Raw genomic sequence first — 25,156 nt, 5'->3', positions numbered from 1 at the left:
CATCTATTTATCATTGCCTGTCCATCTGTATATATGTATCTATCTATAACTGCTGACAGTCTATATTTTCTCTAAGCTCTCTTCCTCACCTCTTGTCAGCCAAGCACTCCGTCATATCATCCAAGGGTCTTGGTAGCCCCCGTTCTGTCACTGTGAACAATATCCCCCAAAGCAGATCATTCTTTAGTTTCTTCCTTTTGGCTGTGTCACCCACCCTTAAATTTTGCGTATGACATTATCTGAATGAACCTTTGCGCTCGAAATGCTGTGGCTCATATGATTTGCAGTATTGATGTCACTGCAGATATATTTTGCATGTGGGTAGTTACCTAACTGTAATTACCTATTTGAACTGTACGGGGAGGGCGTTTTACCCTCGTAAAGCTCCCGGTTCTTGAACCTTCTCTACGATCAAAGAGCCTTTTCAATTTCTCTGTGCTGTCCACATTCACTATCCCATAACATTTTATTTTTGTTCTTGCGTGTATGTATGTGTTTGATATCTGTTTTTGTGTTTTGTGTTCATTGCCCTGTCACTTAACCTTGTACATATGTATTATGTCTTTGCTCATCTTTTCTTTCGCACTATTCGCCATTTCCCGCATTAGCGAGGTAGCGCTACTAACAGAGGACTGGGCCTTAGAGGGAATATCCTCACCTGGCCCCCTTCTCTGTTCCTTCTTTTGGAAAATTAAAAAAAAACGAGAGGGGAGGATTTCCAGTCACCCGCTCCCTCCCCTTTTAGTCGCCTTCTACGACACACAGGGAATACGTGGGAAGTATTCTTTCTCCCCTATCCCCAGGGATAGGGGAGAAAGGGGATGCTCATATGTACGTATATGCACACAAGCACGCCAGCCTAAGCCAGGTACATAGCCATCACATAGTGTCCCTGAGTCTACAGTAAGGCTACATCCATCACATAGTGTCCACAGCAAGGCTACACCCATCACATAGTGTCCCTGTGTCCACAGTAAGGCTACACCCATCACATAGTGTCCCTGTGTCCACAGTAAGGCCACACCCATCACATAGTGTCCCTGTGTCCACAGCAAGGCTACTCCAATGATTTAGTGTCCTTATGTCCACAGTAAGGCTACACCTATCACATAGTGTCCCTCTGTCTACAGTAAGGCTACACTCATCACATAGTGTCCCTGAGTCCACAGGAAGGCTACATCCATCACATAGTGTCCCTGTATCCACAGTAAGGCTACGCCCATCACATAGTGTCCCTATGTCCACAGTGAGGCTGCACCCATCACATAGCGTACCTGTATCCACAGTAAGGCTTCACCCATCACATGGTGTCCCTGTATCCACAGTAAGGCTACACCCATCACATAGTGTCCCTGTGTCCACAGTAAGGCTACATCCATCACAGAGTGTCCCTGAGTCCACAGTAAGGCTACACCCATCACATAGTGTCCCTGTGTCCACAGTAAGGCTACACCCATCACATAGTTTCCCTGTGTCCACAGCAAGGTTACACCCATCACATAGTGTCCCTGTGTTCACAGTAAGGCTACATTCATCACATAGTTTCCCTGTATTCACAGTAAGGCTACACTCATCACTTAGTGTCCCTGTGTTCACCGTAAGGCTACACTCATCACGTAGTGTTCATAGTAGGCTACGCCCATGACATACTCACCATGACACTATGTCAACTCATCGCGGGCCTCAACCTCATTATCCTTCTTCCCGTCTTCTATCGACTCCACGCAATTAATGAGGGACGCAGAGTGCTGAGTCATTACCTTTAATGATACCTGGAGCCATCTGGTCATTTGACATTAATCCAGAAGATACAAATAGCTGATAATCCATCTACAGAAGTTGACATATCAGAGGAGCTAATTCGTCACTTAGATAAACAGTGAACCTAAACGCTGAAAGTAATCAATTATCAGACTTAATGAAAGGACAAAAAAGAGGAAAAAAATGTCACTTGCATTATCATACAGAGGTGGTGTTATCGCAAGAGGAGAGGAAGCGTGGAGGAATAGGGAAGTAAGAGTCCTGTCCATGGCTAACCTGGGGTAAGATTGTGATCTTAATGGTCGGTGACGAGTAAGATGTCTTAATGTGGCGAGGAAGATTTCCTTTTTTCTGTTTGTTCGAGAAGGAAAACTCCTCTTTACCTGTCTGGTAAGATTTTGTTTGTTGATCGAGGAAGATTTCTTCTATGTTTGGTGATTAACATTTCTGTTTAGCGAGGATTTCTTCTTTGTTAGGTTAGGGAAGTATCTTCTTTGTTCGCATTTTGTCAGTAGAGGAAGATATCCTTTCTTTAATGGTTAAGATTTCTTTCTTTTTTCGCGAAGATATTTTTTCTTGTATGATGAGGAAGATTCTCATATGTTTGGCGAGAATCATTTCTCCATTGCATGAAGAAGATGTGCTTTTATGTCTTGTCAAGGAAGATGTCTTCGTCAATAATCAGATTTCTTTTTTCCTGTTTGGCAAGAGAGAATTCATCCTTACATAATGAGGTGTATTGCTTTATTTAGAAAGGATTACTTCTTTTTTTTTTTTGCTTAGCAAGAGAGATTTGTTTGGTATGGAATGGTTCTTTGTTTGGCACAAAAAGATTTGATGAAAAGTATTACTTTGGTCATCTAAGATCTTAATTATTAGTATATTTTTTGTTTTTCACAGCGAGAAGGACAGTTTTGTATAGTGGATAGAGTTATATGATAAGCGGGTAAATTTTTCCAATTGAAGGGAGAACTATTTGTTTTGGAAGCAAATTCCTTGTATAGAGAAGGAACATTTCTTTGTGTGTTGACAAAGGCTTTTACTTTGAAGAAAAATATTTCAGTGTCAAGTGAAGAGTATTTCTCTCTGCGACGAGGAAGACTTCATTGTTTGACGAGGATGGCTACACTGTGCGATGAGGGATATACAATTGTTTGGAGAGGAAGATTCAGTTATGTAACAAAGAAAGATTTCTTTCCTTAGTTTGGGAGATTTCTCTGTTTAGCAAAGGAAAACTCAGTTGTATGAAATTTAGTTACTCTTGTTTATAAACCAAGTGAGTCTCATCAAAATGAATAACTAATCATCTTGAAGGGTGAATATTTCCGAGTACAGACAAGACAGCCTTTTGATAAGCTATGTATAAGTTATGATATCCTCACAGTACGGTGCTCCAAGATGAGAGAGAGAGAGAGAGAGAGAGAGAGAGAGAGAGAGAGAGAGAGAGAGAGAGAGAGAGAGAGAGAGAGAGAGAGAGAGAGAGAGAGAGAGAGAGAGAGAGAGAGACGTAGCTGTTCCCACACGCTGCCACCTTAACGTGTTTGATTTTAAGGCACATCTTCGTATCGCTGACGCCAGGTATGATGGATGTGGACTTGAGAACGAAGGTTCGTTAACTTATGAGGGTGTGAGTGTAGCGGAGGGAGTTGCTGAAAAGAATGTAGAGAATGTGTGTTGGACGTACCTGGACACAATGATTGGTGTGAACGAGTGGTTGATGGCGTCCATTGGCCTACGCTCTAAAGTGAAAAGGAATTCCTATTGAGTTTTCTCTTCAGAGGAGCTCATTGTAAAAGTATCTGAACACGGGTTCTCCTCTGCCTCAATGATGATCGTTCTGTTGGGCACCTAGTCTTACAAGAAAGGGTTTTGATATAAAGGAAGCACATAGAGATAGCAAGTAATCTTTGTTCCAATAAAAATGTCTACCAGACCATAATGAACTATAAGCTGTTTAATCTATTTGTTTCATGGATTAGATAAATGTGATGGACACAATGTCCCATTAGAACGATTGACAACACTGCGACTAACTGTGTCTTCCCTTATGCTTCTCAATGTCTATAACGTGATGCTGACGTCACATAATCAATACAGCGCAAAAGCTATACCTAATCAAGCTCTTTCATATTCCTGTAACTCTGTTTCAAGGTTCAGTCATTCTTCAAAAGTTACATCATCATGGTAAGAATCATTTCTCTGGGTTGAAACGCGCGGAAGAGGATCGATCGTTCGTGAAACAGCCAACAGATGGTGTTAGCGTGGTGGAGCAGACCGTCTCGTGCTGCCAACTAGTGTCGGGGGAGCAAACACTGTAACCCTCAGGTAGTTGCTCCTAGCATGAGCCATATACAGTGTGAAAGTGTGTGTAATCTTAGAATGATCCTTAGCACCAAATTAAGGCATTGCAGATTTTACGGTTGGTGATTATATGATAACGTGAAGGGCATTAAATGATCCTGGCTGTTGATAGGCCTGAAGCCCAACTGACAACGACCTCAGCCGAGCTACCAGTTCTGAATCAAGCACATAGGAAGACTACATTCTTCATTCTTCTGGGTTAATATATCCAATTTAGTGTCATGGTGTTGCTTTCTCTGTCATATGCAAATGATTTATTTGGAAGATTAGAGTCAGAGCAGTTACATGATAAAACACGGTAAAGGGGCACATTCCATGTTAAAAACTGGAATCACTAATTACATGTTATTCGCAAGTGGGCAATTACTTGTCCTCGTGTTTTTGTGCGGATAATAGCATCTTCTTTCTTGATTTTCAGTGACCACTTCCTATTACTTTGGCGACGACTCTTCCAAAGGTAAATACATCCAGTATTGATTGCCTTAGCTAATTCGATGTATTATTCTCAGTTTCGTAATGTCTGCTCTCGCTCTTATGCATGTACACTACATTCCTACATGGTACGCTCTCCACCTTGGCTCTTGAGAAAGTAAGGGGGTAAAAATACTGAAAGTTTAGCAAGAAGATATAGTTAGTACTTAGGATATCCCTAAAGCTTTGAGCAATAATCACATCATTTCCTGACAATCAGCAATGTCACCAAACACTACAGAACCTATTGATTCCAGGCTAATTGTAAACCATTTTTATCACCATGTGAGTTCAAAAGGATTTTGTTATACTTTGAATTATATTGGAAAGGAAGTGGTGTTGGCTCTGGCCACCAAATCACCTACGCTGCTCCTACCGCATACTCTGCTCCTCTTCTCCAATACTGCTGGGCAGCACGCTCTGCCCCTCTCATCCTCGGTACTGCCGGGCCTCACACTCTTTCCCTCTCTCCCGGTACTACGGCCGCACACTGTCCCTTCTCATCCTCGGTAGTGCCGGGCCACACTGTCTGCCTTTCTTATCCTCGGCACTGCCGGACCACACGCTGTGTCTCTCGTATCGTCGGTAACACCGGGCCACACGCTCTGCCTTTCAAATCTTCGGAAATGCTGAACCATAGGCTCTTCATATCACGGTCTTGGTACTTCCATGCTAAGAGCTGTCTTTCTTATCCTTAGCACTGTTGGGCCATACGCAGTGCTTGTTCTTCCTCGATACTGCAAGTCCAAACTATCCAGTTATCATCGCCAAGCGCATCAACTATCACCTTTGGTATTTTCGTGGAATGCATGTCTCGCGTTGTTCATCATCAGCACATCCACAGGTTCTGTCTCTTTCTTCATCGATGCTGTTGAGCCACACACTCTGCTTTTCCTGTCGTTAGCACTACCAAGCTACGTTCTTACCCTTGATATCCGGGCTTTTTCATCAGTGGTAATGTGGGGATACACACACATACGCACTCCGTCTCTCTCATCATCGATGGTGACAAACCACACTTTCTGCATCCCTCGGGCGATATGCTCTGCCTCTGTCGATCTCTTTACTGCTCGGGCGCGAGCTCTCCTTCCTTTTATTCTCTGGCTGTCAGGCCATACACTCCTCTGTTAACCTCGGCACGCCTAAGCTACACGCTCTGTTTTCATCATCCACAGCAACGCCAGGCCACACACTTCCCCACTCTGATACTCGACCATTTACCGTGCAGAAGGGAGCGAGGGAAAATGAGAAGGGGGATGACAAAGATTTCAGGTGATAACCCTAAAGAACACAAGTGAGAGAGAAGATGGGAGGACGTGAAACACATCTGCATTGTTCATATCCGCCATTGCTTGAAAATGCTTCTTAGAAGAGCGTAATGAATCACTTGATCAACTTCAATAAAGACTGACTTCTTTCCTAGTAATATCTTGGCTATACATAAATTTTTGCTAGTAACTATAGTAATGCTTTTCACTGCTTGCAAGGTATTTGTCTTCATAAAGAATATGGACAACGACTAGATATTAGTATAGCATGATTACGAAATACTGAGGGTTAGACTTAGAGGAAAAATCCAGCAAACTTATCCATTTCCTCTTTGTGTATAAGGATACCGTTTTATCTTTGTGTATTGACAACAGTCGATAGACATGGAGAATTGTGGAATGGCATTACCAGTAAGTCTTCACTAACGTAATTATATGCGCCTCAGTCAAAATATCTATTATATGAATACATGTGCATGAAGCTTAGATACAGAATCTTAATTGAGGTGATGTATCAGCAAACATTTTGTATAACTGAATCAGTTATACAAAATTTTCCCATTATAACCTACACTTTTCTTTCATTCTCGTTGCAGGGGAGTGTCAGTAATGTCAGGTTATTGCTTCAGCTTTAGGCACCAGAAGGTAATAACTCTCTCTGACAACCTCGTTTACTGGTTAAGAAAATTTGCTTTCTATTGCAGTTCGAAAAAGAAAGATCCCTGATCTTTCATATATTTCATATAATCGACTTTGGATTCTAATTTGATCTCATTTGCTTTATCCGAAACACAGGTAAAACTGAATATTGATTCAGATTATCTTCAGTGAGGAACACATAAAGATAAGAATCCAAGAGAGCTGTTCTTTCTCGCAATATATATATATATATATATATATATATATATATATATATATATATATATATATATATATATATATATATATATATATTGGTATATAACCTTTCCTATGCTTTATAATAGAGACAATCTTGTCTCCCAAATATTACTGCCCAGTCACTAACCACATTGACCACGACAGACTAGTAGCCCTCAAGACTCTTAATAATTCTTCAACTACGAGTATTTCTTTTTATCTTTACGAGGTCATTACAGTCACACAATGACCCAGGAACCCGAGGGGCGTTTACTCTGACGTCTAATTAGTGTTGACAATAAAGCAACTTGTGAAGGAGAGAGTTTTAGCGTCTTGGAGTAGGTAGTGGATTGATTCATCGCTTTGAGATTTCATAGAAATCCGATTTGCTCCGCATGTCTTTTTTTTTATTCAGAAGGAATTATTCTTCATGATTAGTTTGTTCCTCCTTCTTGCTAACTTCTGAAGAGTTAACTCATCTTCTGTGGTCAGATTCATACGTTTGAAAACTGGTTTCCTTGAAAAAATACAGGATTTGATTAAATATATCGTTCAAATCTAGTGTTTCTTGGGTTACACACTATAGCCTACCTTATTTCTAGTTTGCAAATGTCAATTGAGGTGCGGGAGAGAACAATAAGGTTACGAGAAAAGAACAAATGTTAGACCAGTAATCAATTACTGGCAACTTGACATTCCTTTACGGTGAATTTCATTAAATCATCAACAAAAGAGTAGGTTTGTATAACAATAAACTCCACAGTCAAATGTAGAGTCTTCATGAATCATCGACGAAAGAGCTAGTTTCTGTAACAATAGATTCCATGATGTAAACAAAATGCTTGTAACATGTCAGCGCCATTACCTTACATCTAAACAACTCTGAAACAGGAAAAAAGACAGGGAGCTAAAATACGGTAAGATTCATGGCTTAAGACCATGTACGTCGTGTTGAGTACTGGTAAACCACGGGCTGCGGGGGAATGCCTCTAGGGGGGTCCTTAAAACTGCTGGTGCCTCTCCCTTTCCACTCACCACCGCAGTGAGGCACCAGAGCAACCATGACTCGCGGCGACCCATGACATGTTCCCCGTCCATCCACGTCAAGAGCGGCAGGCGGTATATGTGTCCGTACCATAGTCACAAAATCCGACCATGACCGTCCATGCCACACAAGATGATTTCAATGTTCTTGGAATACTTTAAAGCCACAGGGGAGTGCTGCCCACCTCGCTCATAAACACCTTGAAGACTGCCCATGTTTAAATAACAGTGTGTCCTGCTACCACGAAATACTGAATAATCTGACAGACTTTCATAATCAATGTAATCAATATCTTAATAAGATACTCTTAGAGCATTTTCCCGGTTATCATAGTGCTTTCTTTTCACGTTGCTGATGAGAGATATATAATCAATAATGGTCCATACAAATGCCAAGCTCCAGGTAGGAACAAGGAAAATCAGTTACGCTTGACTCGTGATATACCACATTCTCACTCTACGCGTAAGTGACGCACTAATGAGAAACATTAACAGGTTTAAGGATGAACAACATCTTCAGGTTCAGGTAGTTTCTTATGCTGAGTGTTTAGGAGAAGAAAAAGGGAGTTGGATATGAAGGCGAGTGTTGGTGTGGGGGGAGGATAAGGTGATGAAACAGGTAATAGTTATAGGGTGTGCATATGTTTGTTGCATTTTCTTTTTTTTTTAAGTGAGTGAATGATTTCCCAGAACATAGGTTAACCTAAAATTGCAACGTCAGAGTGGTTAAGTCGTCAAGGTTGACCTTTGACCTAATCCATTCCTCAGTTTCATAAATCATTTACCGGCCCAGCCCAGTGGTGACTGCCTCATTATATTCTGGTTCTCTCTGTTACTACTTAGTCCTGACGATGTAATTATACGAAAGCGCTTGACACTTCGTATCTTCTGTTTCCTTGTGGTTTTACCTGTATCTTATGTACATTCGCTAAATGTGTAGTTTTGCATATATATGTATATATATATATATATATATATATATGTGTGTGTGTGTGTGTCTGTGTGTGTGTTATTCTGATCATACTGACAACGAGACATATGGCCGTGATGTTACCAGAGAGAGCGACTAAAATGACAGGCATTTTAAATGCCTTTATCATTTCCCTCACCTGCCTCTTGCCCAGTCGCTTCCTCTCTCTCTCTCTCTCTCTCTCTCTCTCTCTCTCTCTCTCTCTCTCTCTCTCTCTAATTTGCCTCTTCCGCCACTTTGACCTGACAGTACTGCCCTGCTCTCGTCCCTTAATTTAGATCTCATAACGTAAGCTTCATGAACCCCTTTGTCCGTTGACTCTATCACGCTTTTGTATTCTCTTTGTTGTCAGTGTTTGAGGCCCAGCTGCCTTGCTGTAGGTCACCAAAAGATATCTGTGAATTTTAAGCAGCATCATTAGACTTGCCAATAAGATGGGAGGCGATAGATATTGTCATTTACAGTTGATCAAAGTGTCGCTGGTACCTGGTGCTACTTTTATCATGGGATGATGACCTTCATTTGGAAGTCAACTGAGGTGATATCCCGAACAATGGGTCCTAAAGCACTCAGTTGACTATGTTGTTGATAGGTTTTGGTCCTCCTGCAGGTACGTAAACTAAGATGATGCAGTGCTTCTCTTTTAAACAGGGATACGTGCCTTGGACACAACTCTTTATAGAGAGCTTTCCTATACTATAAGCCTGAGATTGTTAAGAATAAATCTGTAACTTTTCAGATGTGAACTAACTTTTGTTTGATACAGTTGTCGACAGAATACTATTTAGAATACACATTTTTTGGATCAGAAATAAGGAGGGCTTGCTGAAGCGCTAATAAATCCCAAGACTATCACTGAGATACAAGTGACTTTTGCTGTCAAGTAGAATTCACGGTACTCATTGTTGAGTCTATGGTAAGTATCTCTCGGCCTGGCCCTCAAGCCTTACTTGACCCTGTTACCCAAGGTGAATACCGCTAAACGTGTAGAACTACTGAATCACAGGAGACTGAGTTACATCACTGATACTATCAACACACGAACCTGCCAATATTCCATACGTCATTGGCATAGTGAGAGCGTCTATGGTCTTATGATTATTCTTAACAACTGAAGAAGTTGTTAAACATTTTTCAGTTGGGGATGTATTTTGACGTTGACGGACTTAATAGCCCTGGTAACTGTGAGGTCTAAAAGCCCAAACACCCAACTAGCCATCCAATACTCTTCTGTTGCTGTAATGTTCCCTATTCCTTATTCGTTGATGCATGATCAATAAATTTCTTTCAGTCTCTGTTCTTACAAAATGAAAACAAACCTTTAGTAAAATAATGAAGAATCACTTTTCATTATCATAACTTTAGGGACACGGCTGTGTCATTCATGTTATATAGATGCTGAACAATATTTAAATCAGAAATAGATATATACGATGGTTCTGTTACTGTAATTAGAATTCATAATATACCTTCAGTATGTAGAACTTAACTAAAAGCGCCGTACCCGTCTGATACAGTTATTGTACATTATGTATGACTATAAAAACGTAATGAAACCATCAGACGGTCCCCTGTTTCAACCTCCTGGTGAAAGCAGAAAATGCATGGAAGGAGGAGGAGAAAGAGAATAGTGAGAATCTAATCCGTATCTGAAAACCAATTTTGCACTCGTGTTCTCCGTCACGAGCTTTGCATATAGGTAAGTGTATCTTAGTTCGACGTACTTCGCACAATTAGCTCTTCAAGCATTCAGTCTTGCTCACGGGAGGTGAAATGTAGTAAGTAGAGTAGGACAGTCTGTAAAGTCGAGTTTCCAACCGTCTCGATTTCATGCCCAAAACGTTGGTTAACTTTTCCAGTTTGACACGATTCAGTCATAACAAGTGAACAACAACATGAGCTGAACTGTATGTAGTTCTAGTTGGCAGTAAAAAAGGTTTCTTCGTTACATATTAAAAATCCAGAAGCAAGAACGACGTCGCGATACACGCACGTTACACCCGCTCGCCTCTACGTTAATAACAACACGTTCACACGGTCACTACAGTACATTAACAACATAGTGGCCGGAAGACAGTTCACCAGACCCAAGGGATCATCCTGATTGCCATGCCGCCCCTGATGATGCTGCTCTGTGATTTTATGGCAGTAAATGCGCCATCACCGTCCCCTGTGGCTTCCCCCACCAGTAATTTGTCACTAACGTCATAATCAAGAAATCGCCTCACCACTTTTCCAAGCCGGCATCACGCACTCCGCCGCTTCCTTCGTAACTTGAGCCGTAAACCAGAGCAATAATCCGGACAGGAGTAGGTGTTACGCTGGAATTCATTAAACCACTAAAATCCCACTGTAGAAGAGGCAAATGCACAGCACGCTGGGATCAAATACCATTAAGGCTCTCAAGACTCACTAGGGTGACCGTGGGTGAATTTTCTTTCAATTTTCTCCTGTTGAAGCTCCGAACTCGAGCGTTGTAACCTCTGAACATTTTCTCAGTACACTACAGGTGTCCATGCAGTATAAGACAACGATACGTCTTTTAGCAGGTTTAATACAGCGTTTGTAAATCATATAAACTCACCCGTGGCGACAACGTTATTCCTGCGTTGGCAACTTCGATAAAGATGATGAGAGCGTTTGCACCCTCGTCCCCACGTCCCGCCATAATTGTTGTGGCCACGTGACCTCCCCTTGGCCACTCAGCGAGCGGGGTTGCTTACGCCAGACTCAGGCGCGGATACTAGGCTCGGGTGGGGGACCAGACTCGAGTGAGGAAACAGCTCAGTGTAGGGACTTGACTCAAGTGAAAGGATCACGCTATTTTTGCTCGTTGTTTTGGTTTGTCTTATTGCACCTCTCTCAACAGCCTCCTACTATTCTTGCTTTAGTGAGAAAATGTTCTGAAAGAAAATCAGAACCTCGAAGTTTTCATGTATTTCTGGCTCAGTAAACAAAAAATAATACTTGACCGAAGAATTCCTAGATAACAGTACTGAGAAGTGAGGCTTTTTGATCCAACAATTTATTGATCATCATCTCTACCATCATATTCCTTCGTCTGGGGTTGGACTTGTGAGGCGAGAGAGGCAAAGTCTCTCGTAGCAGAGGTGAATTAAGGCACTAAAGCGACTGCTTACTGTAGGAAGAAAGTACAACTGTTTTCCAATGGGATGCATCACGTATGGGTTACCAGAGGTCAAAAAGATTTCTCTGATCGTGCGATGAGACTTTAGCTTCAGGATAGAGGTAATGACTTACAGCTGAAGTATCTTTTTTTTTTTTTAGCGTGCATCCATCAGTTGCTTATGTCACCTAGGGGGAAAAAATGGGCTATTACAAAATGTGGAACGACTATATAGCAGAGAGAGAGAGAGAGAGAGAGAGAGAGAGAGAGAGAGAGAGAGAGAGAGAGAGAGAGAGAGAGAGAGAAACAACCATAAATACACCGAAGAGATTCAGTCCCTTGCAGGGCTAGTCGTGACGCTTACAGTATTTTTCCTTTTCCTGAATTCCTAGCAATTCATCCTAAGTTGCACATCGTGCTCCTCATCGTGAGAGAGAGAGAGAGAGAGAGAGAGAGAGAGAGAGAGAGAGAGAGAGAGAGAGAGAGAGAGAGAGAGAGAGAGAGAGAGAGAGAGAGAGAGAGAGAGAGTAGAGCATTTAATGTGTTTCGCTTGATAGCGTTGACAATGCTGGCAAATGTGCGAGGCCTTGATACCCTACTCTGCCGAACAGATACCAAATAAATGAATAAATCAAAGGCGCAATATTCATCAGGATATTCTGGACTTCTTTAGCTTGACATCTAAGATTCATCGATGTTCGCTGAGGCCCAAGATAGGATCTTGCGTTTAATGAAGGCGAAAAGTTTTGCGAGGTTAAAGTTCGACTGGGTTTCGAGACTAAGAGCCAGATGTTGGTGTGATGTTTGGTCTACTTTCTTGACTTTGTCTTGGACTTACGGTTAGCGTGGGCGTGAGGCTTCGTTCTTGTGTCGATGCTTCATGAGACTGATGTAGTTCTGCTCGACAGTGAGAAACAAATGCAGCGCAAGAAAAGATCTTTTTCCGGAGTTAGTTCTACAATCATATTTCAGAAAGTCCAATATAATCAGAGTGTTAGTTGTTTCCTTTTGATTCGGGAGCGCCTGGAGACAGATGTTATAGTTCCATTTCTCTCCCAATTTCATCCAAGGGATTCAATAGCCACAGATCATCAGTGACGGCTAAGGAAACTACAGCCAAGCTCCCTCTTGTATTTGTCCAGACAAAAGAGTGATCAGTGGTACAATGAAAGGTCAGATATCTGAGGCACATTTACGATACAGCTGCAATCCCGAGGCGCCGTCGCTAACCTTACAGTGGCCAAAGAATGCTAATCACTCTAAGTCATTCCTCCAAGGATGGGGATTCCAGAGACCCAGTGCACCCTCGCTCCCTCACCAGATGGCATCCGCTTCTGTCTCTGAAAATTAACAGGTCTCACAATTTCTAATGTGCTCCGCGTGTAGGCTCCGAAGTGCTCACCCTGTGGTTATTGCCGCCTGCAGCAGGACTCATCTAGTTAACTCAACCGGTTCACCAGAATGTAAGCCGTCTTATGACGTCGAAGATTATGTGTTGTATAGAAGCATGAAATATCCTCATATATATATATATATATATATATATATATATATATATATATATATATATATATATATATAGATAGATAGATAGATAGATAGAGAGAGAGAGAGAGAGAGAATGAGAGAGAGAGAGAGAGAGAGAGAGAGAGAGAGAGAGAGAGAGAGAGAGAGAGAGAGAGAGAGAGAATTGGTATGTTGGAGAATGTGATATTCTGGGCGTACATGTGCATTGTAAGGCAATATGAACGTGCTGATGTGTGTGATAATGCGGAACGTGTTAGCATGTTTGGTAACACTGGTTCAATGCGCTTACGTTAGCATTCTGGTGTGTTATTGTGGACCTGGAGCAATCAAGACATGTTGGCGTCTTTAATAACGTGGGCATGTGGCTACCTATTTGTGGTATTCTAATAAGTCTGAATGTTGTATATGTACATTGTATGTATGAGCATGGTGGTTGCATGGGTATGCGGTCATGCTGATGTGTAGGCTTTGTGCTATATGGGCAGCGAGGGGGGCCAAGAGTAAGAACAGTCTTGCTGCTTGAAAAGATTCTTAAATATATGGGCTTAGTAACCGGCGTGCTGGTTTGAAGGCGTTTAGTATGGGCTCCGGGGAAGGTTGGTTTTGTCTGAGGGAGGATTGGTTTAACATATGCCTATGAATATTTACTATAACTTAAAAGGCGAGGCCGATTTTCAGGAGCTGAAGAATTTGGGAGGTGTTCATTAGCAGGTAAGGCGTCCTAAAACCTCGGACTCAACTGAAGCGCTACATTGCCATCAAGAAATCATTCCGATTTTAACTATGTCGTCGTCATCGCTGTTCACGAAGGTCTGGTGGCGGACCAGGAGTGAGACTTATCATCGCTAGCAGTCTGGGGAGTGCGGGAGTGGTGAACGTTTACAATCATGTATGATATTACGTTGTCTGGCTCATCATGACCACCATTTTGCGACCTACGCATGCCTAATGGCATCACGGATGGTGTCGGCGATAGCTTTGTAGCCGTCAGGGTTGGAAAGGCACGCGTGCAAGGAGCCACTGTCTGGTCCAAACTGTACCATACCTGATCAGGGATACTATAGTCTGTGACTTGGGGGGGGATACAGTGGGACGTCAGGGGACACTCGACTCCCGCCCCGGGCGGTCACGTGCGATGACGTCAGGCGTCAGGAACCAATGATGCGCGACGACAAGGGGCGACGTCCGCAGGGGCGGGACCCCGAGGACTTGCTATTCGCTCATTGGTTGCGTCATTCCAACCAGCCACATTTACTTATCCCAGTGGATTCGGCCAACACCAACTGATTCATCGGGAAAAGTTCAAATACAGACGACAGAGACTGGCAAACTAGAGCAGTGCTAACGTTAGTGGCCGAGTGTTGGTGAAGGTCAGGTCCAGTGAGCTAGAGAGCGGCAGAGTGTGGTCACGTGTGAACCCTGCTACCACACACAACTCTCCTGTGATAGTGCATCGTCCTGCCCCAACATTCCCTCTGGAGTACCGTGATATACTCACCGTTGGAGACGGCTAAATCTGTCGCGGGAGGCAGAGGTCGGCGGTGGGCGCCAGTGCAGTTTCACTGTCGACTCTCCACCCTCCTGCCGGAGAGTGGTCGCCGCAGTCAGCGTGTTCGCCGCCGACTCGGTCACCGGCGCTCTTACCCCTCCTCGCCACCGCCAAGCTGGATCATTCTAACCTGACCTTGTTCGGGCTGCGGCCTCCGTCGGCGGCCATGGACCTGACCACGGCCTACCGCTACAACCACAACATGATGGAATATTATACGTGTAAGATTACTGAATCCGGATGTTGGACGAGTGTGTAAGAGATGATCATTATTCTCTAGTCATAGGTATTGTACAAGTATCCATAAAAGGTGTGTTGGCTAGCTTGGGGATTATCACTCATGCAAGTGGTCAGTTCGTACAGATACGCACTTATCATCACCCGGCATAAAACCAATTTCTTAACTACACTTATCACAAAAACATAAAAGAAATGCATTCATAAACATCATTAATCATTTTCTCCTGTGCCTGACTTATGTGATAATGACTTTGAGTTAATGTACTCTATCATAAACAGCCATTAAATCCAACATTATTTATCTATAAGTATCGTCCTGAGTGCTTCACTACCAAATGTAACTACTTGAGAAAACTGTAGCGATCATAATTTCACACCAGGAACTTCTAGGACCAACCATTTATTTTTTTATTCTAAATATACACCACAGACGGAAGCATGCGGAGATAAAGAATCATAGTGCCTTGAGATATTTAGCTTTTGTGGATAATTATAAACCCTCTGCTGTTGCTGAGTGTTTATGATTTCAGTAATGATAAGAAGGTCAAACAGTTATAGACAACTTGCGCCTTACTACAAATAGTGATTTATAAAGCAAGTGTTATATTTTACAGGCTTGCTTAACTTAAACTATTACAAAAAAAATTCCGTGCCATGCTATAAATAACTATATTTTGAGGACATTCTAAAGTTAAAGAAATGGAAACATGTTCTCAAACACATGCAGAATAACTTATAGCACATCAAACCAGAGGGTGTAAAGTTCTGAATATTTTACATTTGTGTCGCATGCATGTTAGAGCAATTTTTTCGTGTTCTTAAATTCATGTCTGTGGATGGAACGGTTTTTCCTTTGCATATTTATCTGTGTGCTTGGAGGTAATAGATTGTTCCACTATAAATTGTCTAAGATAAATATATTTGTCCGTGGATGTATCTTACCGAAAGAGAACTTGTGTGATATTTCAATATTTGTCATCCAAAGACTGAAGTGCGTCTGTGTGTTTATTCATTTATTCATTCATTTTTGCCTGAATAGTCCAAAGACGAGTATGCGTTTTATTATGTCTTTTCGCGTTATCCGGAGACATAAGTGTACTTGCAGAGATCAACGCTTTCCTCGGAAAATCTTTATGAACATAAACTTGAGGTCTTCTAGGAAAAAAGTACGTGATTACCTATTTTTCAGCACCTGTTATCTTAAGTCAGGTACTTCCAAGGAAAAAATATTGTATTCCCAGTGATCCATAAGGATCACTTTAACTTTACAATCGTAAGAAGAGTGTGTGGGCGGGCTGATTCATATACCGTGCTCGTTGATCTGGTCGTATCATACAAGAACTATAGTGTATAATGAAGATATGTTCACCAATCAAGAAACGTGTTTTTGCAGATACAAAGATAGCGCATACCCAAACATATCATGATTATAAAGTGTAAGGATGGGCACATACACATGTCATTTGTGTGTCATGTGTGACATATCTGCAGCAAGGAGAGTTATAGCAATGCTCTCTTCATGGCTAAGTAAGATTTTTATTGATATATAGAACATCAAAGATGTTGAAAATATATCCATACTCAGTGTTGCTTTCCGTAGACCTGTATCAGTAGATAAGTGAATTATTTAAGGATATTTGTTTACAGTTTAAAGTGTCGACTGTGATTAGATTAAGTATCCAGACACCTGTAACTTTGGGCAAGAATTACGTCCACACCTGAGTCATTGCCTCAATGTGGTGTTCGTAATGTTGTGTTCGTAGTCAGATGATTTCATAGACGGGAATGTTTAGCCAACGGGGGTGACTATGGACCTGCTTTTATAGCTTCTTTCGGTGTCCGTGGACAAATGTTGTGTCCACAGATCTTTGTGTCCGTGATCAAGCGTTATTTCCATAGACCCGACTACGTGGCCTAATTTGGCGTCCATAAACGGTTATCTGTGGTTCAGTGCCACGTATGTGAGTTTAAGGAGAGTTATAAAAAGCATCGTCTCGCAGTTGATTCGGTGACTGTGTCTCGGTGGCCATGTGTGGAGTCCGTTTCGTAGTAAAATACCTGAGTGTCGTTGTGTGAGGAAGGTGGATTTGGGTGTGGTGTCCACAGATGTGTACGGAGGTGATATGAACTGTGTGTGTGTGTCGGAGGGTAAAGGTGCTGTCGCAGCTCTGTGTCCGTGGCTGTGTGGTGTAAGTGTCCGAGCCCCAGGGGGTAGCAGCAGGTTCAGGTTTCCTGCAAGTTGCTAACTCACCCGCTAATGGAGAACTGTATGTCGCTGCCAGAAGACCGATGAAGGCTGTTCTATTAAGAGAAATGTTTTAGACTCCGAGTTCATCTCAAGCGGCCTAATACTTTCTGGATACGATCTACTTTGTGTCTAGCCAGTTGTTCAGTGATGATAATGAAGCTGTATAGACATATGACCTATCGTGTTTATAACAAACACCCAAGGTAATTTTCCAGATCAAAAGAAACGCAATAGACATGAAATCTCCTTGTTGCTTATCAGTGCCAAATACATTGCCATAATAGATAGAGTCCCTGTGCCAACACCTCCCCTTTCTCCCTCCGTCCACGCTTCCCTCCCACCACCTCCCTCCCTCCTCCTCGCTAATTCCTTCCGCCACCACCTTCTCATCTCCCTCACTCACTCTATTACTTCCTCTTTCTCCATCCTCGTTCCTTTCACCACTGCCTTCCTTTTTCCCCTTCCACAAGATAATCTATATTCTGCCCTGCCACATACCCAACTCTTCCGAAAATTCATGAGTAATCGTGTCTGCTATTTTTCAAACTTTGTTTTACAGTTCCTCTGAAGTGAAATTCCTCAGGGGAAGAACCAGTCGCTTACAAAAGTCCTGACTGGAATCTGGTTATCACCTTGCTAGGCTTAGGAGCTCCTTCCCCAACCCTTCCTCTTTACACACACACGCACACACACACACACCAAGTGCTACGGTCTGGATGGTGTTCCGACGATGGCTCCTCCGGTAAGTTAACTAATTGGTACTAATTTGAGTTGGGCTCTTCCACCGCTAAAAGCTTTTACCTCGTTGCTCTGTATGTCATAATTGGCTTCCGTTCTGTCCACTAACCTCAGAAGAGAATTAACCAGTACGATGCTCAGAGGTGTCTCATGCGAACCAGTTGCCAGAAGTACTGGTGACACACTGTAAGAATTGTCTATCCAAAGCTCACTTGAGTCCCATTAAAGCGTGTATTGTGTTCAAAGAACAGATATGTGCCTGCTCTCACATTCCCATCACCACAACATTCACTAAAACGCAAAACAGTTTTGGTACACTTTACATGCCAGAAGAGAAAAGGTTTCGTCAAAAGGATATACAGTCAAGTGATAGAGTGAAAAACAGTGATCTTATCCATTAGACTTACGATTTATGCGCCAGGGGAAAATATCTGGACTAATTCGACGTTTCATTTCCAGGGATTCTGTTCATTCCGACATAATTTCAGTAAATTGAGGACACTTTATTCTTTCTTTACCCAACCTCCCTCGACGGTTGTGATGATAATAACCCACTCGTTTTGTGTCAGTATATCCTATTATGTGTTAGTATTACGGTAAGCTTATGGTAAACGAAGCTGATCCGAGGTTATAACCTTCCCGAGAGATAAACAGGATGTAGGTGAAATACATCAGCAGACTGTTCAAAGTGATGTACCTAATAGGTTCACAGAGGTATTAAAAGATCAGAAAGTCTTAATCATCCAGTTGATCTTAAGCGACTGAAACTGACATCACTAAATAGTCTCATCAGTATGACTCGAGAGTAGTTAGAGGATTCATATATATATATATATATATATATATATATATATATATATATATATATATATATATATATATATATATATATATATATATATATATATATATATATATATATATATATATATATATATATATATATATTTATATATATATATATATATATATATATATATATATATTTTTTTTTTTTTTTTATTGCTGTCTCCCGCGTTTGCGAGGTAGCGCAAGGAAACAGACGAAAGAAATGGCCCAACCCACCCCCATACACATGTATATACATACGTCCACACACGCAAATATACATACCTACACAGCTTTCCATGGTTTACCCCCAGACGCCTCACATGCCTTGATTCAATCCACTGACAGCACGTCAACCCCGGTATACCACATCGCTCCAATTCACTCTATTCCTTGCCCTCCTTTCAGTGAACCCTCCTGCATGTTCAGGCCCCGATCACACAAAATCTTTTTCACTCCATCTTTCCACCTCCAATTTGGTCTCCCTCTTCTCCTCGTTCCCTCCACCTCCGACACATATATTCTCTTGGTCAATCTTTCCTCACTCATTCTCTCCATGTGCCCGAACCATTTCAAAACACCCTCTTCTGCTCTCTCAACCACGCTCTTTTTATTTCCACACATCTCTCTTACCCTTACGTTACTTACTCGATCAAACCACCTCACACCACATATTGTCCTCAAACATCTCATTTCCAGCACATCCATCCTCCTGCGTACAACTCTATCCATAGCCCACGTCTCGCAACCATACAACATTGTTGGAACCACTATTCCTTCAAACATACCCATTTTTGCTTTCCGAGATAATGTTCTCGACTTCCACACATTCTTCAAGGCTCCCAGAATTTTCGCCCCCTCCCCCACCCTATGATCCACTTCCGCTTCCATGGTTCCATCCGCTGCCAGATCCACTCCCAGATATCTAAAACACTTCACTTCCTCCAGTTTTTCTCCATTCAAACTCACCTCCCAATTGAATTGACCCTCAACCCTACTGTACCTAATAACCTTGCTCTTATTCACATTTACTCTTAACTTTCTTCTTTCACACACTTTACCAAACTCAGTCACCAGCTTCTGCAGTTTCTCACATGAATCAGCCACCAGCGCTGTATCATCAGCGAACAACAACTGACTCACTTCCCAAGCTCTCTCATCCCCAACAGACTTCATACTTGCCCCTCTTTCCAAAACTCTTGCATTCACCTCCCTAACAACCCCATCCATAAACAAATTAAACAACCATGGAGACATCACACACACATATATATATATATATATATATATATATATATATATATATATATATATATATATATATATATATATATATTATCCCTGGTGATAGGGGAGAAAGAATACTTCCCACGTATTCCCTGCGTGTCGTAGAAGGCGACTAAAAGGGGAGGGAGCGGGTGGCTGGAGATCCTCCCCTCTCGTTTTTTTTTAATTTTCCAAAAGGAACAGAGAAGGGGGCCAGGTGAGGATTCTCCCTCTAAGGCCCAGTCCTCTGTTCTTAACGCTACCTCGCAAATGCGGGAAATTGCGAATAGCATGAAAAATATATATGAGGACAATGTGTGGTGTGAGGTGGTTTGATCGAGTAAGTAACGTAAGGGTAAGAGAGATGTGTGGAAATAAAAAGAGCGTGGTCGAGAGAGCAGAAGAGGGTGTTTTGAAATGGTTTGGGCACATGGAGAGAATGAGTGAGGAGAGATTGACCAAGAGGATATATGTGTCGGAGGTGGAGGGAACGAGGAGAAGAGGGAGACCAAATTGGAGGTGGAAAGATGGAGTGAAAAAGATTTTGTGTGATCGGGGCCTGAACATGCAGGAGGGTGAAAGGAGGGCAAGAAATAGAGTGAATTGGAGTCATGTGGTATACAGGGGTTGACGTGCTGTCAGTGGATTGAAGCAAGGCATGTGAAGCGTCTGGGGTAAACCATGGAAAGCTGTGTAGGTATGTATATTTGCGTGTCTGGACGTGTGTATGTACATGTGTATGGGGGGGGGGGGGGTTGGGCCATTTCTTTCGTCTGTTTCCTTGCGCTACCTCGCAAACGCGGGAGACAGCGACAAAGTATAAAAAAAAAAAAATATATATATATATATATATATATATATATATATATATATATATATATATATAACATCGTTAGTCACAGAAATAAATCACGATTGAAAATATTCATATGTGATCTATGAATGTTAAGATAGTCAGTTATCAGCATGCATTTCATACCAAACGAACACGCGCGCGTGAGAGAGAGAGAGAGAGAGAGAGAGAGAGAGAGAGAGAGAGAGAGAGAGAGAGAGAGAGAGAGAGAGAGAGGATGGATTAGCGTCCTTGGCTGCGCTGTTTGCTAAGTTCGGTCAACTCCTTCCGGGTCTCGGGCCGTCTCCTCTTTAGTCCTATTTCTGTACGCTGTCTGTCAGCAACCCCCCCCCCCCCCCCCCCCCTGCATGGGACTGCAACCTGCCTACCTCACCGTATCAGAACTTGAGGCCTTTAGTCCTGCTTGCTGGTACTCGCTAGATAACTATACTTTTTGAACCTGTGACATATACGTTTCCGTATATATACACTTTATGAGCTACAATATCTGATGCTCAATCAGCTTCAGACTCGGAGGGTGGTGTGTAATGGTATATTCAGTCGGTTTTTCGCTTCATATTGTTCCAGTAACTTGTTGCTGGTACCATCCACGTCAGGTATGTTAATTGCTGAATATCTCGTTGAATCCCTGGAAGAGGAAGTAAAGTCTGTTGCGTTTCCCCGCTGAGTAACAGTATTATGATAGATTTTTTTTTTTTTTTTTACAGTTACCAGGAAAAGACTTAACTTGATGTGATGTATAGATGATGCTTATTAGCTTATTCCGCCCTTGCTGGCATATGGTAACCCAGGTAGCTCAGATTATAAATCTTACAGTTTTATATCTTCTTTGGTTCTTGTAAGATGTTTTGAAGTTATTAGCATCGTCAGAAATGATTGATTTTAATAATTTAACCACTCGATAATAGGACTTCATGCCTAATCCTTTACAGTTCCATAAGACTTAGAAGTGGAGAAAAAGGCAATTGCCTGGCCCTTTACGAACCAACGAACTCGCATTACAGAAGCCATATTGACAGAATCACTTAATTATGTACATAATCACAGCAAGTATATATAGCTGCATAGCATTTTCTTTTGTTTTCTTTTTCATTTGTAGAGCGTCCCCTTGCGTAGTGATAATCATGAGTGAACTGATGGCTGGCAGCACATAGTTCAGCCTCAAGCTAACGCCATTCTTGCTCGGACGTGTACGTGCGACGCACTCGTATATGTCCCCATCATTCACACGCTGATTCCTCAACCTAAATTCACGGCTTACATCCTATGCACACACACACACACACACGGGCACGCTACAGATGCATACGTTTGGCCACGTTTTCACAACCTAAACACTCATAGGCTTCAAACACTCCCACTTGACCCAAAAGTCCCACACTCCACACACACACTAGCTTTAACGCATACGCCACACAGTCACTCACACTACCCATTACTCAGATGCTACTCACTTCCTCAACGCGCGCGCCCGTACACACACACACACACACACACACACACACACACACACACACACCAAATCAAAGAATTCGCAAAATGACTAATACAGTACAATATGACTGTATGCGATTGTCGTCGGCTTCGAAAGCAATGGGCGTAGCCCTTCCTGAGTGCACTTAATGACGCGAGCCTCCACATGCTCTTCCTTACTACTGACACTAGTTATATCATTATTGTCTTCTATAGTTGTTCTGGTCAACCATACTTTCCGTGGTGTTCTGTTACTCATCATTTCGTCACTGGTGTCTAGACACCGATGTGTGTCCTGGGAGCATCAGTGTGAAGGATTTAATGTCGATGTAGGTGTAACATTGTCTGGCCACACGCGACCCCTCGTGAATAAGATGAGTAATTCCCTTTCCTGTCTTTATCATCATTACAGACTGAACCTAAATTTAGATGCGTGGCGCAGGTTCGGTTATGTCTGTCGTATACGGGGATGTCTTCATATATTGAGGGTGTATGTAATTGTCGGCAGCTTAAGGGTGGGCCGTTTTCATTACTGTTTCTTTCCCTACACTCGAAACTTTGGAACTCTCTACCCTTTCATGTCTTTCCCAATAACTGTGACCTGGTACATTTCAAAAGACAGGTTTTCACTTCCTCCAAAATTCATAAACTCTCCCTCTTGCCTCTTCTTTTTCCCTTTCATTAATCTCTCCATATTTGATGTGGACTTTTGTCCGTTACTGAAACCTTGTATTATCTCTCATCCTTCCATCATGTTCTTAACAACCCCCCGTAAAGATCAATACCTGTCAACTTAGTTGGTAAAAGATAGGAAGCATTGCTATCGCAGGTCGTACGAACGCAAACACCATCACATTAATTCCTCCATAAACCACATCCAAGTACACACATTATACTCTCATGTAATATACTCCAGGTTATTTTCTCTATCACATACGTGCCTCCCACATAATGATGATAATGATAGTGATAATAATGATGATGGTAACGTAAAATTGGTCGGATGATGGGACGATTGTGGTCTCAGTAAACCCTCCCCTTCCCCAACTTCGATTCTGAGAGGATTTCTGCTGCCCCAGTCTTTTCAAATATAACGCCACATACGGAATGTTTACAGTGCTTGTAGGTTTGTAAGGAATTAGATGAACTTCGTGTGTTACACTGTGTAACCATGTTAATAATTATATATTTTGATGGTGTTTTGGTTAGCCCCATCTTTCTATACATCACTCGCCACCACTGCCCAAGTTTTACCGCACAGGATGGGTCTGACTCATGTCAATCAATTGTTCCTGACCGATAATCTCCCTAACCATGACAGTAATGAATGCTGATATAAAGTCTCAGCTGTCCAATTCAACGAAGGTTATGAACATGCCAAGCATTACGGGTGTAACGGTATGGGTTGTTTGGCAGTTCTTGCCCTGAGCATATTGGCAACCAATCATAGTTTACATGAGGTTTTGGAGACAGCCAATCAACACCGGAGTAGTTCATGGTTCACACTAAGGCTCAGTGAGAGGGGTTTCGCGCCAAGCCTCAGCTGCAGACATTGCTTGAGGAGGAGGATGTCTGTACATATCATACTGTTACACACAGTACATTATGTTATCAAAAATATAACAATGTATTGCGTATGATATATGGTTATCCTCTAAATGCAAAGAAACATATACCATTCTGAATAACTCTGGACTCTAGCAAAGTTATGTGAGCACCGACCACACCAAATTGTAATGTGTACAAACTCCATGAAACTGATTGGGGCCAAAATTGACATCCTAAGTGTAAATTTTGACCACATGATACAACAGACAGGAGACACTTCCATTACATATGTTAATCTGAATGTTGAATACACCAAATGAAAACTATAATCATACACATTGCGGAACTTTGCTTACTTAAAGGTGTTAGTGTGGTGATGGCGTTGGTCCCAGAAGTTGGTGTATCCTCCCTCCCTCATCCCTGTTTCTGGCTCAGGGAAACCCACCAGTGCCCCCCCACTACCCAACTGTCTCCTTACATCGCACCACCTTGCAGTCACCGACACCGTCCAGAGAGCACATTAAGGCCAATAGTCTTACATTTTACACACATTTTACAGTCTGAATGTTGACTTTGAGTAAACAAGAAATACCAGTATTCATAGACTTGGTGAAGCATGGTGATGGGATAACCTTCACTAACTAGCGAACCATCTTCCTCCTTCCCCTGCTCCCGGGATAGAGACCCCCTCCTCCTCCCTCATCCCCCCCTTCCTTCCACCTCGAGGTCTACGCACGTCACGCTACCTCGAACACACCACCAGAGCCAAGTCATAGCAGAAAATAGGCAATAACGTTCCACTCGATCATTGTCATGAAAACTACGTTTAACGAAACAGGATATATCAGCATTCTTAAAGTAGTGTTGCTTACTAAACACGTCTGTATGACCACTGTTAAGAAGTTGTTGTCTGGCCATTTAGTTCTATGTACAACAGTGTAATAGAAATTAAGTCCAAGTTGTTATTTTGAAATCCAATGTCTCTTACGGCTTGATACTGTGTAC

The 25,156-nt window shown here is 42.1% G+C and overlaps 1 protein-coding gene across 1 annotated transcript in view; it reads left to right on the top strand.

Moving 5' to 3' along the window:
- Positions 1-25,156, top strand: part of LOC139755022 (uncharacterized) — a 143,750-nt gene that overhangs the window by 69,105 nt on the left and 49,489 nt on the right. The window contains 1 exon segment of the mRNA XM_071672953.1: positions 4,541-4,579. Coding sequence (XP_071529054.1) covers positions 4,541-4,579 — 39 coding nt within the window.

Source organism: Panulirus ornatus, chromosome 18 (assembly GCF_036320965.1).
Source record: "Panulirus ornatus isolate Po-2019 chromosome 18, ASM3632096v1, whole genome shotgun sequence".
NCBI lineage: Eukaryota > Metazoa > Arthropoda > Malacostraca > Decapoda > Palinuridae > Panulirus > Panulirus ornatus.
Note: the sequence above shows the minus strand (reverse complement) of the source record. Positions and strands in the feature narration are given on the sequence as shown.